The sequence below is a fragment of the Eleginops maclovinus genome, chromosome 20, assembly GCF_036324505.1.
Source record: "Eleginops maclovinus isolate JMC-PN-2008 ecotype Puerto Natales chromosome 20, JC_Emac_rtc_rv5, whole genome shotgun sequence".
Lineage (NCBI taxonomy): Eukaryota > Metazoa > Chordata > Actinopteri > Perciformes > Eleginopidae > Eleginops > Eleginops maclovinus.
Window position 1 is genome coordinate 29,006,643 of NC_086368.1, and position 22,556 is coordinate 29,029,198.

The 22,556-nt window shown below is 42.0% G+C and overlaps 1 protein-coding gene across 2 annotated transcripts in view; it reads left to right on the forward strand.

The window, feature by feature from the left end:
• The window catches only part of fbln2 (fibulin 2), a 46,613-nt gene that overhangs the window by 15,607 nt on the left and 8,450 nt on the right, over positions 1–22,556 (forward strand). For both annotated transcript variants that reach the window (XM_063910332.1, XM_063910333.1), the window contains exons 3-8: positions 5,603–5,720; positions 6,379–6,505; positions 8,210–8,390; positions 14,292–14,501; positions 14,767–14,901; positions 16,245–16,346. In XM_063910332.1, coding sequence (XP_063766402.1) covers positions 5,603–5,720; positions 6,379–6,505; positions 8,210–8,390; positions 14,292–14,501; positions 14,767–14,901; positions 16,245–16,346 — 873 coding nt within the window. The remainder of the gene's footprint in view (positions 1–5,602; positions 5,721–6,378; positions 6,506–8,209; positions 8,391–14,291; positions 14,502–14,766; positions 14,902–16,244; positions 16,347–22,556) is intronic.

A 22,556-nucleotide genomic window follows, 5' to 3' on the forward strand; every position in this document is an offset into this window, starting at 1 on the left:
TGCGAATGTACAGCTGGATGTTGGACCCTTTAAACGGGTGTTGTGGATAATTGATCTCAACAGGGATCCAGAGAGAGAGCGCAGATGTATTGAAACGTGTTTAATTTGCAGAGCACAGCATGTTGTTGAACACATGATTGAATGAGGAAACAAAGATATTTCTGCACACCAAACAAAACAAAGCTTACATGTGTGACAATAATGACTGACAGTAAGCATCCACTCAATGCACCAAAGGAATTTAAATATGCATTTGTATATATATCTATCAGGGCTAGCACATTAGCTTAGCATAGCCTCCGGTTCAATTGAAAGACCAGGGAAATAACTCGGGATTTGGCCTTTGGTGCATTTTACAGCTTTTATTGATCAAAGGAATAGATATCGAAGTGTTTGTCCCTGGAAGTTGATTTAGTTTTGAAAAAGAATATCCGCTGATTTACAGATGTCTTCTTCCCAATGTAAGTCAACGGGAAAAAGTATGTTTGGGCCCAGTACCGTCATGTTCGATGATGCATTTGTACATTACAACCACACTTAAACCTGTCCGTACACATCAATACATCGCTACCTAGAAAGACTAGCAAATTAGCTTAGCGTAGCCTCCAGTCTGATTGAATGACAAGGGAAATAACTCAGGATTTGGATTTTGGTGCATTTTACAGCTTTTATAACCAAAGGAATCAGAGGGGCTATAAGATAAGATAATAGGTACTTTATTAATCCCAAACTGGGAAATGTTTGTGTTGCAGAAGCATACAACAAAACAAGGCATTGCACATAATTACAAATCAAACGAGTAGAAAAATTGAAATGTTTGTACTGGGAAGTAGATTTAGTTTTGAATACAAATATCCACTGATTTACAGATGTGTTTTTCCCAATGTAAGTCAATGGGTACTGTTTTTGGGCCCAATGACATGATGGACTGACACAGAGCATGTAGTACCACCTTTTGTCCACTAGGATAGCATAGCACACTTCCTTAAGGGCTTAACAGGAAACCGAAACAAACCTGAACAGGATTAACAACAATTACATTAAAATCCTAATCAGATGTAGACCTTATTTACCTAAATGTACAATGACATGAATAAGATTTTGTGTGTGAGCCGCGCTGCTGTCTCATAATTGGAACAGCTGCCAACATTTCTCACGAGGCAGCTGGAGCCGGGCCCAGGGTTAGACGGACCGATGCTGACTGGTTTAGTTCTGACAGATTGCCAGACTTGAAAAGGGCCGGTTGGTGGCAGGAGACCGGACGGGCATGCTGGGCTTTGCAGGAGATTAGCATTTCCAGGCAAAGAGCATTTGAACAAAGGTCTGCTACCTCTGTTGTTCCAGAAGCAAAGGGTGAGCAGGAAACTCAGAGTCATTACTTTGCTCCTGAGACAAAGAGAAGCTAGTGCTGTTCTGAGACAGCATTTACTCTGTGTCAGGACAGTCCACTCCAGCTTACAGCACATCATATTCCCATCTGCTTTACACATGAGACCCTGGGGGGGCTGAGGGAGAAGCAAGGCAGATGATACATGCCTATCCCTGAGCTCACGTTGAAACCCTGTGTGGTTGCAGGGTATTCAACAATCCTTGGACCGACCTCAAATAAGTGTGATGAAAAACAAGGCTGTTGTTCCTCTGTGTTGAATTAAAGAGAGGCCAAAAAAGATGTACATAAAAAGAGTATGATCTCAGTTCCCCTCTCACAGTCAAAAGGAAGTACAGATTTTAGATTCAAACCAATGCTAAAAACAAAGGGTACACAACCACGCAACACCATGCCCGGTCCATCGGCATTCAGTCTTTGCAAACAGGCTAAAGATATTCTTAAAAATAGATGGAGCTCTGGACCTAACATTTTCATTGCCATAGCTACACTTTAGCCACCGTGCATAGGATAATAAAACCCTTCAATCTTGAATCTTGAGATCAAACAACCACATTTACCAGCCCTAATTTCAAGCCGAGCATTACGGCCTTTCTATTTCCTTGTCTCCCCCCTCCTCTCATCGGGGGCAACGTAAGATCGCTGGCTAATAATGGACGAGCAAACGGTGTTAGCTAGGAGTCAGGTGGAATAGATGGCCTACAACAACGTCTCCATCCTTGGTTTCCACACTGTTTGGGCAATGTTAGCGGCCAAAATCCCTGAAAAGTAAACTGCGTTGAGGGAAAATGACCCAAGTCCAGTCAAGAGTCCTTCCTGTGAATTGTATTCCTATAACAAAAAGGAAATGAACCCCTTTCATATGGCTTTCCTATTTTAGTCCTGCTTGAATCCCCCTGGTAGAAACAAACATATGCCTCCTGGTGCTCTGGCTCCCACCACCACCTGTCTCCAATATACAATTACACCAGGGTGCTTTCAAAATAAAAGCATAGAACGACTTGAATAATATCACTAAATAATAAAACATGTACTATACACAAAAACCAACAAGAAAGGAAATGTGAAACTATTAAAACATATAGAGCAGTTGGAGCTCCAACACTTTCCATCAACAGCGTTTCCTTCGATGGCGTCCAGACATTTTGGGCATCAACGTTTCAATCGATGACTGTTGCCGCAAGATTCCTATCAAAAAGGTTTCCAACATTTCCTTTAATGGCGTCTTAATGAGTCTTCATCAAGTCTTCATCTTGAGCCTCAGTCTTCATCATGTCTTAGACCATCTGCCTGAGTTTTCAGGTCTCAACATTTCCATTTACCACTTTTCCATCCATGGCTTCCAGACAGTTTGGACCATGTTTTCAATCGATGACTGTTGCCGCAAGATTTCTATCAAAAACATTTCCAACATTTCCTTTAATGGCGTCCTAATGACTCTTCACAATGAGTCAGAGTCTTCATCATGAGCCTCAGTCTTCAAACCATGCCTCTGAGTTTTCAGGTCTCAAGGTTTCCATCAACAACGTTTCCATCGATGACCGTTGGGGCAAGATTTCTATCAAAAATGTCCTTTATTGGCGTCTTAATGACTCTATATCGTGGGTCGTAGTCTTCAGAGGTTCTCTGTGCTCTAAATGTCTCCAGAACTTTCCTTCATTGGGTTTGTCCTGGAGTGAAAAGGTCAAATTGTTCTTCATTCTTTCCCAAAAAGCTGTATTTTTGGAAACTGGAGCTCTAATATACCCCTGAATATTGAAGAATGCTCCTGTCAGCCTGCTGCATTGTGTAGTGTGTGATTACGACACTCATTGTGTTGTAAAGAAGGAGTGAGTCACTGGTTTGAGTGTTTGTTTGTTTGTTTGTTGAGGAAGCATTAAAGGGCATTAGTGGGAGCTGAGGCAGTTTGCTTCCTTGCATTATTGTATGCCATTACTCGCTCGGGCCGGCTCTTATTATTATGCTGTAAAAACAACCCTCAGTGCCTTGTCAGTCAATCAGACTGGCTGCACAAACAAACACCGAAAAACAGAGCGCTGCGAGGCGGGGGAAAACACAATTCATCATGTGTTCAGTCTGAGAAAGTTCAACAGGAAGGACGGCTTTTGTTTTATTCCAAAACACGTGGAGATCCAGCACGTATGATTTAGGAAGAGCTTTGGCCAAATGGGTGTTTTAAAAACCCATGAATCTGTGTTCCTTACTTGTTTGGAGACGTCGTTTGTGTTTTGAGAAGGTTTTGTGTTTAAGTATTCAGGTTTTATCCATTAATGTCTCACTTAAACTCGGAAAGCCCACATCCCGCCCCCTGCAATCTTACTTACAATATAGGCTCTGAGAGGGCATTACAACCTTTACCTACCATCAAGTGTCTTTTACCAGACGGGGCTTTTATTTTGAAATGACTTCGGACAGTTCTGCCCCGCCCCCTCGCTCCAGAAATCCTTTTAAAAAGCAAAGACGGTTTTTCAGCAGAGGTGGTAGAAGTACTCAGATATTGTTCTGAGTAAAAGTAGAAGTACTCAGATATTGTACTGAGTAAAAGTAGAAGTACTCAGATATTGTACTGAGTAAAGGTAGAAGTACTCAGATATTGTACTGAGTAAAGGTAGAAGTACTCAGATATTGTACTGAGTAAAGGTAGAAGTACTCAGATATTGTACTGAGTAAAAGTAGAAGTACTCAGATATTGTACTGAGTAAAGTAGAAGTACTCAGATATTGTACTTGAGTAAAAGTAGAAGTACTCTGATCTTGTACTTGAGTAAAGTAGAAGTACTCAGGTCTTGTACTTGAGTAAAGTAGAAGTACTCAGATCTTGTACTTGAGTAAAGTAGAAGTACTCAGGTCTTGTACTTGAGTAAAGTAGAAGTACTCAGGTCTTGTACTTGAGTAAAGTAGAAGTACTCAGATCTTGTACTTGAGTAAAGTAGAAGTACTCAGATCTTGTACTTGAGTAAAGTAGAAGTACTCAGATATTGTACTGAGTAAAGGTAGAAGTACTCAGATATTGTACTGAGTAAAGGTAGAAGTACTCAGATATTGTACTGAGTAAAAGTAGAAGTACTCAGATATTGTACTTGAGTAAAGTAGAAGTACTCAGATATTGTACTGAGTAAAAGTAGAAGTACTCTGATCTTGTACTGAGTAAAGTAGAAGTACTCAGATCTTGTACTTGAGTAAAGTAGAAGTACTCAGGTCTTGTACTTGAGTAAAGTAGAAGTACTCAGGTCTTGTACTTGAGTAAAGTAGAAGTACTCAGATCTTGTACTTGAGTAAAGTAGAAGTACTCAGATCTTGTACTTGAGTAAAGTAGAAGTACTCAGGTCTTGTACTTGAGTAAAAGTAGAAGTACTCAGGTCTTGTACTTGAGTAAAGTAGAAGTACCAGAGTGTAGGAATACTCTGTCACAGTGAAAGTATTCTAAATGTTCCTCCAGTGAAAGTAGAAAGTACTCTCCTCTAAATGTACTTAAAGTAGCGACAGTAAAAGTAGTCATTGTCTGATTGGTCCATTTCAGAATAATATCTCTGATATGTTTTATAATGATTGATCATTAAAGTGTTCTCAGAGCTGGTAAAGGTGCAGCTAGTTTGAATGGCTTTGTATACTGCAGGGTAGCTGCTGGATTTACTGCAGGTGAACTACAGTCTGATTTAAGGGCTGATTATATTTACCATCATTCATCCTAATCCGCCTAGCAACTAAAGGGTTAAATACATGTAGTGGAGTACAAGTACACATTACCTCTGAATTGTAGTGGAGTAAAAGTACACAGTAGCATAATATGGAAGTACTTTACACCACTGCTTTTCACAAAACTAAAGTGACTTTCTTTAAACCTCGCAGCCCTTCCACTTTTGACCACAGGTTAAAAACAGACTCTTCACCAATGTGTCACACTCTCTTGTGGACTGGCCTTCTATTAAGGGAAACTGTTTTTAAATGGAATTGTCGCTTTTCCAAGACCTTAGTCAAAAAGTTTCCAATAATAAAACTGGCTCCTGTATTCTGGTAGAGTTTCTGTCGCTTTTGAGTCGGTTGTTGAAATGTTGAAGGCGCCTCCGAGGCCCGGTGCAGTCTACCATATGTTTCTGTCTCACTCTGCTCACTCTGCTCACCCTCCTCTTCAGGCTATGGTGATGATGTCACAGAGGGATTTATTACTGACTGTTATCATCAGTCCTGTGTGAGCTGATGTCTCTCTGTCCTGCAGCTCCAGGTGTCTCTGCTGTGGACGTGCTGCAGAGCTGCTGCGCTGCCGGACAGAAATGGGCCGTAGAACACAGACACTGCAACAACATGCCGACCAATGAGAAGCAAGCGATGTGCAGGTGAGTTGACCCTAGGTGGACGATTGCAGGAAGCTGCTTTGAGGGAAGAAATCTTCTACTTCTTTTATCTTATGTACATGACCTTTAATTTGAGGTTTTCGAGCAAAGTGGGGCAATCTGAAACAGAACCAAACTATTACAAAGAAAAGGGCGACCTGGGGAGGTCTTTATTAATCGTTATTTTGTTTTAAAGACAGCTTAACATAAATATGGTTGAGCCAAAGTAACCTGCCTACCTCTCATTCAGTCCCAAACAGAACCACAGCATAGTGCTGCCTTTAAATAGAGGCTCAATCAGACAATGCAGGTGTGCTTACTTGGACCGTACCATGTGGTGCCTGGGCATGGGTGACAATAACTCATTATGGTTAAAAAGGTATTTGTTGGGGCTTTAATGATCAAAAAGTAGCACGATATGACTGATTGTGGTCAATTACTCCAAACTAAACATTTGTAGTTATTTTCAATTACATGAATCAATTTGATAAGGTGAGACAGGAAAACAGACATGATACGTAAGGGTTGAACACCCTGTGTGTGTGTGTGTGTGTGTGTGTGTGTGTGTGTGTGTGTGTGTGTGTGTGTGTGTGTGTGTGTGTGTGTGTGTGTGTGTGTGTGTGTGTGTGTGTGTGTGTGTGTGTGTGTGTGTGTGTGTCAGTGTTGCAGGAAAGCAGTGCTGCCTCAGCTCTTTGAAGGAGGTCCAGTGTGAATCAGGCATGACGTCAGCCAGGAGAGGAGACGCCTGTGAAGCGGAGGGGGATCGGTGTCCAGACGACTCACACCAGGTAAATTACTGCCGTGGAAACTCTTACAGTGAGGTGGATCACAGCGGAGGAATCCAACTTAGATGAGTCTTTAATAGATAACACTCGGAAGGGAAGGAAGTCGTCCATAAAACGCATTTAGAGTTTAATAAAGTGTTGCAGTAATGAGTCCTTCAGCTGGAAATGACGGAGTATTTTTCCACTTCTGTACCCTCGTCTTGAAGCCAATTGTTTATTAGATTGTGGTTTGAAGCCTGATAGGGGTCTGTGGTTAAAACAAGCTCACCTTTTGTTGTACGTGATAAAATACGTCAGTAAATCCTAACCCTCTGAGGTCGACGCTGTCTTCACTGTGGGTTTTGAATACATGTTCTTTTCCACTTATGGTCCCATAGCTGTCTGTACATCCATGTGACATCCCTGCAGCCTACATATGCTGATAGCTTAGCTTGTTATGAATAGAAACATGTATATCACTTGATTGTGCAGCACAGGGTTCATGTTTTAAAAGCATTCTTACAAAGAAGAAGCCCAGGCGGGACAAACGTAGGAAGAGGGTTAACTTTGAAAGGGTTAGAAAGACGTAAACAGACAAGAAAATCTACTGTTTTTGTGATTCATTTCTCAAATTACTCAGTAAACATGGTCAATTTGTGGGTGATTTCTTTCCCTGAATGTCAGAAAATAAAGCATGACTTGTTAATTTTCTGCCTCCTGCTGTGACTCTCTTCTTAATGGATCCCTCCCCCTGCTACAGCTGTATGTGTGATGGGTGTTTGGAGCTTTTAATGAGGTCTCCAGTCCAAAAGCAAGTAAATATGCAGTACACACGAATGGACAATAATTACTGTTTTTGTGATTCACTTTTTTGAATAGTTCAAGGTTAGAAAAAGGGACCATGGCCAAACTAAAATAAAAAGAACTGTGTTTTGTTTGTCTGTACGCAGCACTTAGAAAGGTTGGGCTTATTAAACCCAGAAGCACTTTTTATTTGGGACTTGTTTTAGAACATTTAATTATCCAGAATATTTTGTATTGTTTATATTTTAAATAATATTTTTGATTTGATTTTTAATTGGTAATTCTATTCCACTTTTTTGTTCATATTTGTTTATTTATTTTTAATTGGAATAATTTCACAAACTGGGATCAATAAAGTAAATATCCATCGGTCTATAAATGGTTTGGCTCATGGATAGCTGATGCACTGCAGGATTCTTGCTTTTTCAAATTAGTTTCTTGCACTCATTGAAGGTCTCTTTGGGTTAAAGTGTCAGCTGAATGAAATGTAATGAAAGACCAAGCAACCTTTATTGGCAAGCAGCTTAAACATCGTGATGAATAGCTGCTGTGAATTCCCTCATAAGGAACCAGGAGTCATGTTTCTGCTCAGAGCCAATTGCATTCCCCTCTCCTCCGAGAGAAACCCTGGTAGTCTGGCCTTCGATGCAGCTGTTCATATTGTGAGGAATCCAGACTAAAGCTTTGTGCCAGGTCATTGTTTGAGAGGAAAGTAAAAGAAGGTCTGGCTTTTCTTTGCATGACATGACATGTGGTTCAGCTTGAGGCAGCAGCTCGGTGTGTTCACACAGGGGTGAGCTCTCCTGATTGGCTGTTTGTTTCCTCGGCTGGTCAGGACCCAGCTCTAATGGTGCAGAGAGGGGGTGATTAGAGACGTGAGGAGCATCTCCCAGTGACACTCTGCTGTTGTGTCTGGGTGTTCAGGTGTGCTGCAGCTGCTGTGCCCTCGGCCTTCGGGTTCGCAGTGAAGGACGGGGGTGTGATATCCACCAGTACCTGGGCTACCCCTGCGGTCACGTCTTCCTCACCTGCTGCGAGGAAGAGGAAGGTCTGAGCCAGGTCTCGCTGAGGAGAAAGCCCAGACCGACGTCGATGCCTAGAGAAGGTACGAGCTGTTACACAAACACATTCATCAGGCACATTGAGAAGGCTGGGACTGACTGTGCTTTATCTTTGGAGTCAGAGCTGTGATGTTATCGGCGCTGATGTTCACATGTTGGGCACACATTTAACGGAAATCTTACCGGTATGTTCTGCGCAGTGATTGATTCTGCACGGTCCTGGTTCATCTCAAACCTGTCATACCATTTAGCTAACTGGAAATAACGACATACATAGGGCAAATTTGCCATGCATTTCACAACCAATGAAAAAATGATAGAAAATGTCCTTGTTAACAAATGTTTTACCATAAATGTCACAATTTCACAATGGCATCGAGCCAGATCCTGCTTAAAGAGGCCTCTCCTGCTGATGTTCAGGTGTATATCAGTATGTAGTGTCTCTACTTTAAAGAGTCCTCTCCTGCTGATGTTCAGGTGTATATCAGTATGTAGAGTCTCTACTTTAAAGAGTCCTCTCCTGCTGATGTTCAGGTGTATATCAGTATGTAGTGTCTCTACTTTAAAGAGTCCTCTCCTGCTGATGTTCAGGTGTATATCAGTATGTAGAGTCTCTACTTTAAAGAGTCCTCTCCTGCTGATGTTCAGGTGTATATCAGTATGTAGAGTCTCTACTTTAAAGAGTCCTCTCCTGCTGATGTTCAGGTGTATATCAGTATGTAGAGTCTCTACTTTAAAGAGTCCTCTCCTGCTGATGTTCAGGTGTATATCAGTATGTAGAGTCTCTACTTTAAAGAGTCCTCTCCTGCTGATGTTCAGGTGTATATCAGTATGTAGAGTCTCTACTTTAAAGAGTCCTCTCCTGCTGTTGTTCAGGTGTATATCAGTATGTAGAGTCTCTACTTTAAAGAGTCCTCTCCTGGGACATGTCTCCATGCTTTAATGTTCAGAAAGCTCTTTATGTTTCTCATACTGCCTGTGCTACAGCACCTCTTTTCACCCTCTGTCTGAAACCAGAGCCCAGTCTGCTCTGATTGGTTAGCTGGCCGGTTCAAAATTGAATGGTCAAATGCTTAGAGATGTCCCGCCCCTTAGCCTATCCCGTACAATGTGTTGGCGCGCTAGCGATTAGAAGCGCAAGTGTTCCATAGTGATGTCACTATGTTCCAGAAGTAAACAAAGGAGTCCAATGGAGGCGAGCGACCAATTTGACCCAAGGTTCAACTCATTAGAAGTTAAAGGAAAGGTCAAACGTCCATAACTCCATATTGATGCAATCATTAGGCAGCAATTCAAGTTCCCATATTCCAGTTAGTACGAAACATCGCCTATCCTCCATTGACTGTATTGACTTTAACGAGCTTTAAAATCCTGACTCCACAGGAACATGGAGTTTTTGTGTTTTGAGCCAGCACTGTTTAGTCCTCATTAAAGTTTATGTCAGAGGAAGAACACGGGCCGAGTTTGATCTCCCTAAAGACAGATGCTCTAGGTGGATTGCGTCATTAAGAGAAATGGTAGAAGATGTACACAAGCTGTGATGAATGGGGAACAGATGGAGGCAAAGGCTGCCGTCTGTACACAAACGCCAGCAACGTTTCCCTCTGTCTTTAATCCTCCGAGAGCCGATTGCCAGTGACATTTACATCAATGGGTTTATAAGGAGCTGAGGTCATGATACACATGCCTCGATGCAAAAATCCAACTATTATCTCCTCGTCTCTACAGGAACGTCATTGAGCCTCTGAATGTGACCAATTTATCTCGTTAGCATCTGTAAGCTCCATGACCAGCAATTTGCTTGTTGTTCTTATCAACAACAACAGAGGTGTGACGGGTGAAACAGGACTTTAAAGGCACCTAGTATGTTTTTCCCTTTCCTGTAGTGACTCTTTAAAGTAGAGACACTACATACTGATATACACCTGAACATCAGCAGGAGAGGACTCTTTAAAGTAGAGACACTACATACTGATATACACCTGAACATCAGCAGGAGAGGACTCTTTAAAGTAGAGACACTACATACTGATATACACCTGAACATCAGCAGGAGAGGACTCTTTAAAGTAGAGACTCTACATACTGATATACACCTGAACATCAGCAGGAGAGGACTCTTTAAAGTAGAGACACTACATACTGATATACACCTGAACATCAGCAGGAGAGGACTCTTTAAAGTAGAGACACTACAGACTGATATACACCTGAACATCAGCAGGAGAGGACTCTTTAAAGTAGAGACACTACATACTGATATACACCTGAACATCAGCAGGAGAGGACTCTTTAAAGTAGAGACTCTACATTCTGATATACACCTGAACATCAGCAGGAGAGGACTCTTTAAAGTAGAGACACTACATACTGATATACACCTGAACATCAGCAGGAGAGGACTCTTTAAAGTAGAGACTCTACATACTGATATACACCTGAACATCAGCAGGAGAGGACTCTTTAAAGTAGAGACACTACATACTGATATACACCTGAACATCAGCAGGAGAGGACTCTTTAAAGTAGAGACTCTACATACTGATATACACCTGAACATCAGCAGGAGAGGACTCTTTAAAGTAGAGACACTACATACTGATATACACCTGAACATCAGCAGGAGAGGACTCTTTAAAGTAGAGACACTACAGACTGATATACACCTGAACATCAGCAGGAGAGGACTCTTTAAAGTAGAGACACTACATACTGATATACACCTGAACATCAGCAGGAGAGGACTCTTTAAAGTAGAGACTCTACATTCTGATATACACCTGAACATCAGCAGGAGAGGACTCTTTAAAGTAGAGACACTACATACTGATATACACCTGAACATCAGCAGGAGAGGACTCTTTAAAGTAGAGACACTACATACTGATATACACCTGAACATCAGCAGGAGAGGACTCTTTAAAGTAGAGACACTACATACTGATATACACCTGAACATCAGAGGAGAGGACTCTTTAAAGTAGAGACTCTACATACTGATATACACCTGAACATCAGCAGGAGAGGACTCTTTAAAGTAGAGACTCTACATACTGATATACACCTGAACATCAGCAGGAGAGGACTCTTTAAAGTAGAGACTCTACATACTGATATACACCTGAACAGCAGCAGGAGAGGACTCTTTAAAGTAGAGACGCTACATACTGATACACACCTGAACTTCAGCAGGAGAGGACTCTTTAAAGTAGAGACACTACATACTGATATACACCTGAACATCAGCAGGAGAGGACTCTTTAAAGTAGAGACGCTACATACTGATACACACCTGAACATCAGCAGGAGAGGACTCTTTAAAGTAGAGACACTACATACTGATATACACCTGAACATCAGCAGGAGAGGACTCTTTAAAGTAGAGACACTACATACTGATATACACCTGAACATCAGCAGGAGAGGACTCTTTAAAGTAGAGACTCTACATACTGATACACACCTGAACATCAGCAGGAGAGGACTCTTTAAAGTAGAGACACTACATACTGATATACACCTGAACATCAGCAGGAGAGGACTCTTTAAAGTAGAGACTCTACATACTGATATACACCTGAACATCAGCAGGAGAGGACTCTTTAAAGTAGAGACACTACATACTGATATACACCTGAACATCAGCAGGAGAGGACTCTTTAAAGTAGAGACACTACATACTGATATACACCTGAACATCAGCAGGAGAGGACTCTTTAAAGGATGGCTTCTGTTCGTCTTTCTGTACTTTCCTGTTCAGTGAGAGCTGATTTCTGTAACTCAGGAGCTTCAACCTTCCCAAAATCATTGCTTTGGAATTGTGTGGACCCTAAATATTGGAACCAGACACACATTTGTAGTTAATTATTCGGCATCCTTTGTGGTTCTCCTTTTAACTGGAATCCAACTGTGATGGTAAGGTCAGCCTGTTATTTCATTCATAACTTCAGAGGAATTCTTCCTAATCCCACACGGTTTAATGGGCTCTGTTCTAACCATCCACTGCAGCTAATTTCCTCCGTCTCTAAAAGGGACGAAAATGTGAATGATGTCATTCTGAACGGGGAATCTAATAACCTGCCGAAAGCTGTGAAAGGTTTAGGAGCTGCAAAGACTGGCCGTGCTCTCATTAAGTGTGTGTGTAACTCACACACACACACACACACACACACACACACACACACACACACACACACACACACACACACACACACACACACACACACACACACACACATGCTGTCTCTGGGAATGCAGGACAGACGCCTTTGCTTTGGATGGAAATATGGATGAGATGTTGTCATTTGCATTGGGGACATGTTCCCACTCTGCAGCCTTTTAATTAAAACAGGAAACTTTTAAGGGTCTTGCTCCTCTGAATTCATTTAGTCCCCAGGTAATGACTGTGAGAAATGCTCACTTGTGAACCACTTCTGGATCAATTACTGCTGCAGTTTACTCATAGCAAATACATAGTAATAGATGAAGGTGTTTGAAATGGACTGACATGGCACAGCGCAGAGGGTGGATGATGTGGTTCAGATGGTGTCATGGGACCTTCAGAACTCATTGGCTCATTCTCAGCGGGAAACAGATGAGCCGTCTCACTCAGGTAGGGAATGAGTCCTTACCCCAAGTGAAGGAGTTCAAATATCCCGGGGTCTTGTTCTGGAGTAAGGAGATGACGGTTCTTGAGACGGCCTGAAGCTGCAGGTTAACGTTCAAGATCTCGATAGCAAAGGCGATTTTGATCCTGGTCATAGCGCTATTTTTATGACCTTGACATCCGAGGCCTCAGCTGTTACTCTGTGAGTCTGTGCCGTACCAACGCCTGTTGTCAAGATGTCAGAAAAGCAGAGTGAAAGTTAAACGTCAGGAAAACGAGAGGAGACGATAGAGTGGTGAGAAGTAGGGAATAGTCAGAGACAAACTGGAGTTAGTGTGTGAATAGGGAGAAAGGAAACGTGGTGGAAAACATCAGCCAGAGATCCTAAAAAGTAACTAAATGTGAAAGAGAAATCCTTCCAGGGAAAATTAAAAGCACCATGGGATCAGGTTGGAGCAGAAAGACTAGCAGTCAAACAGAACAGGTTGTTTCATCTGGAGAGGACAGAAGTCAGAATACCTCTGTAAACTGAGAATGAAGTGGAAATACTGGCTTTTATTCATGTAGATCATACCTGTGATGTTTATTTTACTCTCTTGAATTGCCTTGTGTTGAGAGGTGCTGTATGAATAAACTTCCCTTGCCTTGAAATGTGGCACAAACGTCATCTTGGACTCAAGGATGAACTGATTTGTTTTTGGGTTTGATACGTCGCTGTAAACTCATGTACGTCCCATTCTTATGAGTGTGGCATCTCATGAATGCATTAAGGTCATTTCTTCAGATTTGGCACAACCCTCCACTCGGATTCAATTTTGTTGGAAAGGACAAATGTCTAGGAACTCAAAGTTGCAGACACTGATAATGACAACTACACACAAATGTCTTATATGATCAAATGAAATCAAGTGTTGACAATTGAGTTCAGATCTATACATGCACTAGGCCTGCCCTTTGCATGCTCCAATTATTTTAAACATTCAATCCCAACAGCACAGGTGGCAGTGATTGGGGCTGAGATGAGCAAAGTGTTTTTTTGACCGAGTAGTCATGTACACGCTGTTTTTGGTTGTAAAACGAATGGTATATCAAGCAAATAACGTAATCAGTCGAGCAGACGTCCAACTAGATTACCCAGTTTAGCATCCCTCTGTGATATAAGTGGCAATAGTCACCACATGTGTTACTTTGTAATGTGCTGGTTTGTAATGATGACAGTCCACTTAAACTCTCTGAAGTAACTGGGAAGGAAGAGTGGATGAATTTTTGTGCCGTTGAATCAGTCTCATGAGCTAAGTGTTCCCGGGGATATTTTCTCCGCTCCTCTCACTCCTTCCAGACTCTGAAGGCTCGTTCCCCAGGGAGGCCTTCGCTATCGGTGCCACAGATGATGCTGCCAACGGAGTGGAGGAACAGAAGGATGTAGACGAGTGTCTGCTCCACCCGGGACAACTGTGCCAGCACACATGCACCAACACCTGGGGCTCCTACCGCTGCGGCTGCAACCCGGGCTTCATCCTGCAGCCGGACGGACGGCTCTGTGCACCAGGTGAGCGTCTGCGCCTCAGCATGCTCATTCCAGGTTCATATTTCCACTTTGTGCCTGAACTGGGACATGTCTCAGTGCTTCAATGTTCAAAACGTTCTTTTTTGTTCTCATGCTGCCTGTGCTGCAGCTCCTCTTTTCACCCTCTGTCTGAAACCAGAGCCCAGGTTAGCTGGCTCTGTTGTGATTGGTCAACTGCCAAGAGATGTCCCGCCCCTTAGCCTCAGCGCCACATAAACCGACACTATCTTTGTTCCTGTTTGTGCAGTGAGTCCTGAGGAGGACAACAGGGTGCAGGATTACCGTCCTGCTGCCGTCCCAACACAACCTCCTGCTACCAGTACAGCCAGTATCTCACCCAGCACCACCACCAGCAGCCCAGTGCGCTTCAATCCATGCTCAGGTAACGCCAACATCCCACCACACACACATTTCAGCATCTGTACATTTTATATTAAAGATGCACGTTCAATTATATGTGAGGCAGACTGCTTCAGGCAAAGAAGTGAGGAACGACACGGGCGGAAACATCTTTCTAAATTAGTTTTTTTATTGGCGACACCCGACATTTAAATAGTTTATTATTGTTTTTATTTTGTGCTATAGGTTTTTGTACATTTTGACTGTTTTACCATTTTATTATCTATATTTCATTTGATTTCCCTTTTTAACTTGGTGTTTAAATCATTTGACTTGTATAAATATAGTTAATTATTATTTGGGTTTTTATTTAATGTAGATTTTTATCATTTTATTTACTAGGTATTTATATTTCATCCCATTAATTGATTTTATCGTCCAAGAGGGTTTTGGCTGTTTTGAATTGTGATGTGTGTCTTGTTAAAGCGACATTGAGCTGCACCTGATGCATGAAAAGTGCTTTACAAATAAAGATTATTATTATTATTATTATTATTATTATTATTATTATTATTATTATTGTTATTATTATTATTATTATTATTGTTATTGTTATTATTATTATTATTATTATTATTATTATTATTTTTATTATTAATATTATGATTTCTTCAACCAATCCATCAATCAATCAATTAATCTATCAGGCAATAAATCATATTGGTATGAAGAATTAAGCCGAGTTATGGTCAGAAATAAGAACACTACAGTTCCTGATGTTCTCATTTGAAACTGGCATGGAGATAATCCAGCGTACAAGTGCAGGAACTAAACGGAAAATGGGAATATTAATGTTTTGAAAAACGCGTTTGCCAAATATAAAAGAATACTACTTAATTCAGACGTAGTTTCTGTTCCAGCTGAGACTCTTCTTAACGGATCCCTCCGCTAAAGTTTTGTGTTGCAGCTCAGATGGTTGTGTGGAGCTTTAGAGAGTCATAATCAGGCGGTGAAGTCTCCAGCACAGGAAGCATCCGCTAAACTCATCAGACCCACATGCAAGCGAGGCCTAGATTCTCTAATTGTTAGTTATAGGAATATCCTAATCACTTTTCCTGGCCTCTGCCTCTTTGTAAGGAGACTATTATGCTGCCAAATTGAGAGTTGATTTGGTTGTGTTGAATTCAATGGCTCCCTCTTTCAGAGAGTTATGATCAATGTGAAGGGGGGAGCCTCAGGGAGCAGAACAACAGTGCAATGCATCACCAAGTGAGCAGAGAAACAGCAGAGGAGACATTTAAGACATTGTGAGTGATCGAGTGTCCTGGAGGCGTAGTGGTGAGGAATCCAGAGATGGTTCGTGATCACGCTGCTTGTGTTTTGCAGATAATGGTCGTTGCAGTCAGCAGTGTGTGGCGGCGGCAGGCCGGGCTCGCTGTTCCTGCTTCCCGGGGTTCAGGCTGATGATAGATGGACGAACCTGTAAAGGTAAGAGCTGCTGTTCTCTCTCGTCGTGAATCGCCCGCTGCTGGAGCTCGTATGACTCTCATAAGCTTTCTCTGCCAGGCAGTGTGTGCACGACAACACAACTCATCAACAAAACCTTTCACTGCTGTAGAACAAAGAACAAAAGTGCAGTGGACCAGTTGTTGGGACATATTTTAATTGGATGCAGTCACCTATGATGGAGAAACATGCTGAAACAATGCACCACCACTTCTCCAGCATTAGTCAACCATGGCCAATTACTCTTTGGCAGCGACAGTCACAAACACGACACACACACTACCATTCATTACGTTCTGTGTGGAAACTCGGTGTGAAATTGGCATCTCTGACAGGTGAAACAGCAGTTTGTTGTGGATTAAATGACAAAAACAAAGCATGTGCTCACTGGGGAAGAAACGCAGGATAGCCTATCATGAAGTCTTACTATTAGCCCAACATATGTTCTACCAAGTACTACATCTCCTATATGCTTATTGTTGCGTCAGTCAGCAGTCCAAAAAAGCTGCAAATCAAAGGAAGAAGCATTCGCACAACTGAAGACGCTCCACTCCTTGCACTCCTTCAACCATTCATTCCACTAAAACAGAGAAATATCCAATCCAGTACCAATAACCGAGAGTCTGATTGCAATAGAGGTGTGATTGTGATGGAAGTTGCTCTCTGTACACGCAAAACCCCAAGTGAGCAGGTGAGAGCAGTCAGGTGACAAACTACAAAAACCCGACAACCTGCGCCAATAATTAGTTAAAAATACCAGGGAATAAATAAAGGAGTGAGGAAGAGTTCAGTCAGTCTGCCAACAGTTCGGACATACATCCTGGCTTTTTGAAAGTGAGTTTTTGCTGTTCAACTTTAAGTTCCGTTTGAAGGCAGTGGTAGTTGTAGTTTCTGCTTCAGTTGAATTGTGCTGCCGTGTGCTGAGATGTCGTTCCAGTGTTTAGTCTACAAATTCATCGATGTAAATTGATGAAACACAATACTGCCGTACGAGAAAACTTGCAGCAGTAGTTGGTTAATAGATCAATCAATTTGCAACAACACAATGACTTGGGAGTCAAAGAGATGGATGGATGTATGGTCCACTTCTGGAGTTTAGTACATCAGCACAATAAGTGTTGCTTGCTCCATCCTACACCACATCAGCGACGTGCAGTCAGGGGAGGCAGAGCCAATAAAATGTCTCCCCTGATCTGTGTTGTAAATGTGATTTCTCTATGATTCCAATCGCTTTTTAAAGTCAAAATGAACAAATTTGCCGAGCTCCGCTACAACTGCATGGGAGCAATGATGAGTGAGGCAGGGACGAGCTCTGCCTCACCCCACAGAAACTGGTTGGAGCGCGGGCACTTATGGGAAGAGATGAGGAGTTTTGTTTTGAAACAAAATGTTGAACTGAGCCATGTTGGTTTTCAAAAAGAAACGGATCACTTTTGATCTTTTGATGCCCGTGCTCCAGCCACTTTCTGTGGGGTGAGATGAGATCTGCCTCACCCCACAGAAACTGGCTGGAGCGAAGCCACTAAGCGCGTGCCTGTTTCCATCTCACTGTAGGTCCCAAATGTAATGCTTGTGGATCCCTTTATTATGTGAGTCCTCGCCATCCATAGTCTGTAAAGAACTTGTTTCACGTAGCGTACGTCCATCTTTCTCCAGGAGGACAGGATAATGGTAAAGGTAAGGCCATGCAACATTTTCATTTGTGTTGAATGTATGAATAGCAGTAGTAGGAAAAGAAAGTGTAATATACTATCCGTGCCTCCCCAGGCATTGACCTCACCGCACGTCACTGCACTGCATGTACTTCTAAATGTCACGGGGGGGGGGGTCAGGACGAGGGCCCAAATGCAGTACAAAAACAGGGGGGACGGAGAAAGGAATATAAACAAGAAGCGAGCTTTTGAACAACTGTAATGAGGAGTTGAAATGCTGTGAAGCTTTATTGAAACTATTGGAATAACACATGTTTGGTTATGAGCAGGAGGGATGATTTCTGGTTTTGGTTTACCTGTAAAGATTATTTAACTATTATTGTTATTATTTATTATGTGGATTTGTACAAAGAGATTCATTTTTTAAAATAAAAACGAGGCAAATATCTGAACCGCTGAAGACCATGTACTGAACTCTGTATGACGTTCGACTAGCAATGAGGGGGTAGGACTAGAAAAGCTTTTATGCTTCTTCTTCTTTTTATTTATACTTTGTAAAAAACACAAAAAGAACTCTTTGTTAACATGTTGAATAAATTTACTTTAAAACTGAAAACTGGAAAACAAAACCAGAACAAACCCTGGAACACTTAGAGGAGGGAAGAAGAGGGACATGAAGGCAAGAGATCAGGACCCCAACCCTGACAACGAACTCCCAGAGAACACCAGGGAAAGCAAGACTAAATACACACAAGGGTAATCACAGGACACAGCTGGGGAGGGGAGGGGAGGTGAAACACAGGAAGTAAGACACCAGGAGAAAATGAATGTCAAAATAAAGCAGGAAAACAGACGGGCTGACTCTGAATGTACAGAATTAGTGATGTTAGTATGAAAGAGGACTCAGATCAGATCATGTGCTGGTACTCCTCACACACGGGAACTTCAGTCCTTCACTGCTCAGTTTATTTAATCTGTCTGGCAGTCTCCTCTGTGCATAAGCACTGCATGAGAGTTAATGTTTCCCCTCCGACTTTCTTCCATCCAGTGAGCAGAGGGAGGACTCAAAGTGTTCCCACATGTGGAGATGTGGGTGGTCAGTTTTAGGTTTGGACTGGAGGGAAACGGAGCAAATAGCACAGCCTAACAACAGAGAGCGAGACAGGTTGTGGTGCATGACCAGGATGGAGAGCAGGGGAGTGTGCAGATCTACGAGAGCCTATGACCGACCAATAGGATTCAATGGTGGTTCTCTGATGGCTAACGTTTGTTGTCCACAGCTGACGTCAAACTGACCGGAATTTATGTTCTGCAGAATGATGCAAATAGTCCCTTTATTCTCCTTAACCTGTTCTCCTTAGCAACGGTCTGCTATCGAAAAATAACACACTTCTGGAATGTCCAAATGAACCAATCAGAATCAAGTATTCAACTAAGCTGTGTGCCGAGTGAGGAGACGGCAAGACTTTGAGGAAAGCAGTATTTTTTTTGCTCTTCAGATGAACTAAATAAAATGGCCACCCTAGCAGATGGAGAAGGTGTTTTTCCGCACCATTGGCAATACACAAACATTGGAAACGATGCTGTCCATCTGCAGGCTTGACAGCGAGAAGGGGCCCAGGGGACGAGGTGGACAAGGCACTACAGTTTGATTTGCCCCTGAATTCACCATGGAGACAACAGATGTCTTTAGGTCAGGGGAAAAATGAGGACATTTGCAAAGGCAGGTCTCAAAACATATGTCACTCCTGCACCGCCTGAGCCGAAAGAGTCCCTCAGAGTGAACAGGGAGTGACAGGATCTTATTAGGTAAGATGAATGTGTGCGCTGCAGCTCCACAGAGGCTTCATAAGGAAGGGAAAATGGACAGCGAGGGGGCGTTCTACTTTCATTAATGCTGCACAATGTCCTTATTACACGGCATCATACTATATAAATCAAAAACTTGACTTACTGTAGTGATTTTAAATCATTTCATGGGTTCTAAAATGGTCGTATTGATTCCTCTGAGTCTGGAACTGCGGCGACAGCATCGTAACTTAAAATGACGGCAGCCCTGATCGTGGTTTTCTCTAACTGTCCGAGTCTGGTCACAATTTATTTTCAATTAACATCAAAAAAGTATTTCATTTTGTTTTTCTGATGGAGAAAAATGATGTTTGTTGTCAACAGTAAGCTGACCGCGGATTAATGTGACTGCAAATAGTCCCTCCTTAGCAACGGTCTGTTCTCCTTAGCAACGCTCTACTAGCAAAAAATAACAGACCTCCGGAATGTCTACATGAACCAATCAGGATTGAGTATTCAGCTAAGCCGTGTAATATAAGATACAGTGAACTATATTCGGTGGTGTGGAGAGGGGATGCTTGTGTGTTTGTTAGGTAAAAGAAAAGCCTTGTGGGAAAACCGCTGCAGGTTGTTATTCACACAGCAGGCTCTGCGGACAACCTCAGATCAGTGATTTTCCTCCTCCGGCTCCCGAGGGAAGGTGTTCACAAGTTCATTCAGATTCCCAGAAGCAAAAGCTTTGAGAAAGGCATCTCATCAGGAGACTGCCGACAGATACACAGCCGGCACAGGAGAATCCTCGTGTTCCTCGTTAACCATTTGAACAGCTTGAACAGTCGGGAGGGTCACTGTCAAATGTCTGTCGTTATAAATACTAGAATATAAGATAAGATTTACTTTACTGATCCCAGTTTATTATAATAATAATAAGCTTTGTTTTAACGAGGCACACATCCCAATCACAAAGATATAACAGCTTCATACTTTAAGAGACAGTAAAAGGTATGATAACAACAAATAAAACACAATGAAATGGGGACCCCTCTCGGTAAAACAGAGGAAGTCAAAATCAATAAATAGGATAAAATATAAATACCTTTCAATAAATTAATACAAAATGAAATGAAATTCCAAATAAGACATAAATATAAAGTCATAATTAATAACATTGAAAAAGTCACATTATTTAAAAACTTAAAAGGGTAAAAAAAAAATCAAAACTTATAAAAATAACCAAATATTTAAAGGAATAAAAGACCTTTTAAAAAGATGTGTCTATAACTGTCATTTCAAAATGTTTGGAAAGATGTTTCGTTGCCTGCATTGCACAAAAAGATTAGAAGATAAACAAATGAGACAAAAACATCTCAAAAATATATAAAACAGAACTAAAAATGTAAACCTGACAGTGAAAGATATCTGCAAACTATCACAGCTCACACAATTTCAAAGCAGGACATTACGTGTGCAAGAAATAGCCCCTGAAATATAAATGTACAGTGTGAAGCCACCTTATTTAAAACAGGTGTTGAAGGGAAAAGTGGTGTTCAGAAATGACTGATAGTCCTTTTCACATTTTGAATTGTCGTTAGAGTTTGCAAGAGTCTTACGTGTTTGTGCCACGACTGACTCACCACTAAAAGAGGGCTGATAAAGATCCCAAAGGTCTTTCTTTCTCCCTTTCAGGAACTTGTGTGTTTCTCAGCTAAATGTTACAGCAGGTGTTTCGGTCCGAGACTCTCTTGACAGCTCCTCCGCTCCGTGCAGGCGAAAGCAAAACATGTAATTTCCTGGCGTGCCTCGCACTGCGCCCTGTAAGAATGTCTGTCTTTGTGAGGGTGCTGCTGACTCACTGAGCTCCCATCATGGAGGCATTCAGGGCCAGATGGGGGGGAAAGAAGTTAGTACAGTCCGTGTAGCTTCAGTGTCGGCCTGACCTCCACCTTTACAATCAAACACCTTCTGTCCAAGCCCCCCACCCCCCCCCCCGTCATATTCCGTTACAAATACCTGCAAAATAAAGTCATCAGTAACCTTGAGAGTTAATATGGATCTTATGAAGTTCCCAAAATGTCAAATTATTCTTGAAATCCTCCATTTATTGCAACATCGGGCCCTTCCCTGTTGTGTGTTATATAGGTTTTAGTGCATGTAAATGGTCTGCAAAGGCTAATATCCCTGTATTTCTCCCACACACACAAAAATAAAGAGCTTTTTGAACATTAAAGCAGGGATACATGTCACAGGAGAGACATTTAACACTGATATGAACCTGAAAGGGTTTGGAAAAGATTGTTGTAATGCAAATAAACCTTGTCATGAGCTGCAGATTATTCTAGTGTGCAAAACATTCCTAGGGATTCTGGGTGGCAGTACATGTGGCTTAAACCCATGACTGTCATTGATATGTATTCACAGCCTTCAGGGTATAAGGCTCTAAACATTACCTCCTTTGTATTTCCACTTCATTACACAACTTGGCACGAGGCGAGTGTTTGTGCTGGAGTGAGTTACGTAGTGTTGCCAGGTTCTCAGCAATTTAAAGGGGATCCAAACATCCATCAAGTCCAGCACTTGGAGCCCCGTGCATAATCCAATTGCTCTTTCTAATAGTATCTCCAGAAAGCAAGAAGGATCTGTCCTTAAAGGAACCCTTGAGCACTCACAACCCCCTGAATACATCATGATATAGGGCAGTGTTCGAACTATGCCGAGATTTTCGGGGGTCCCATTTTTCTCTCGGGGGGGGGGC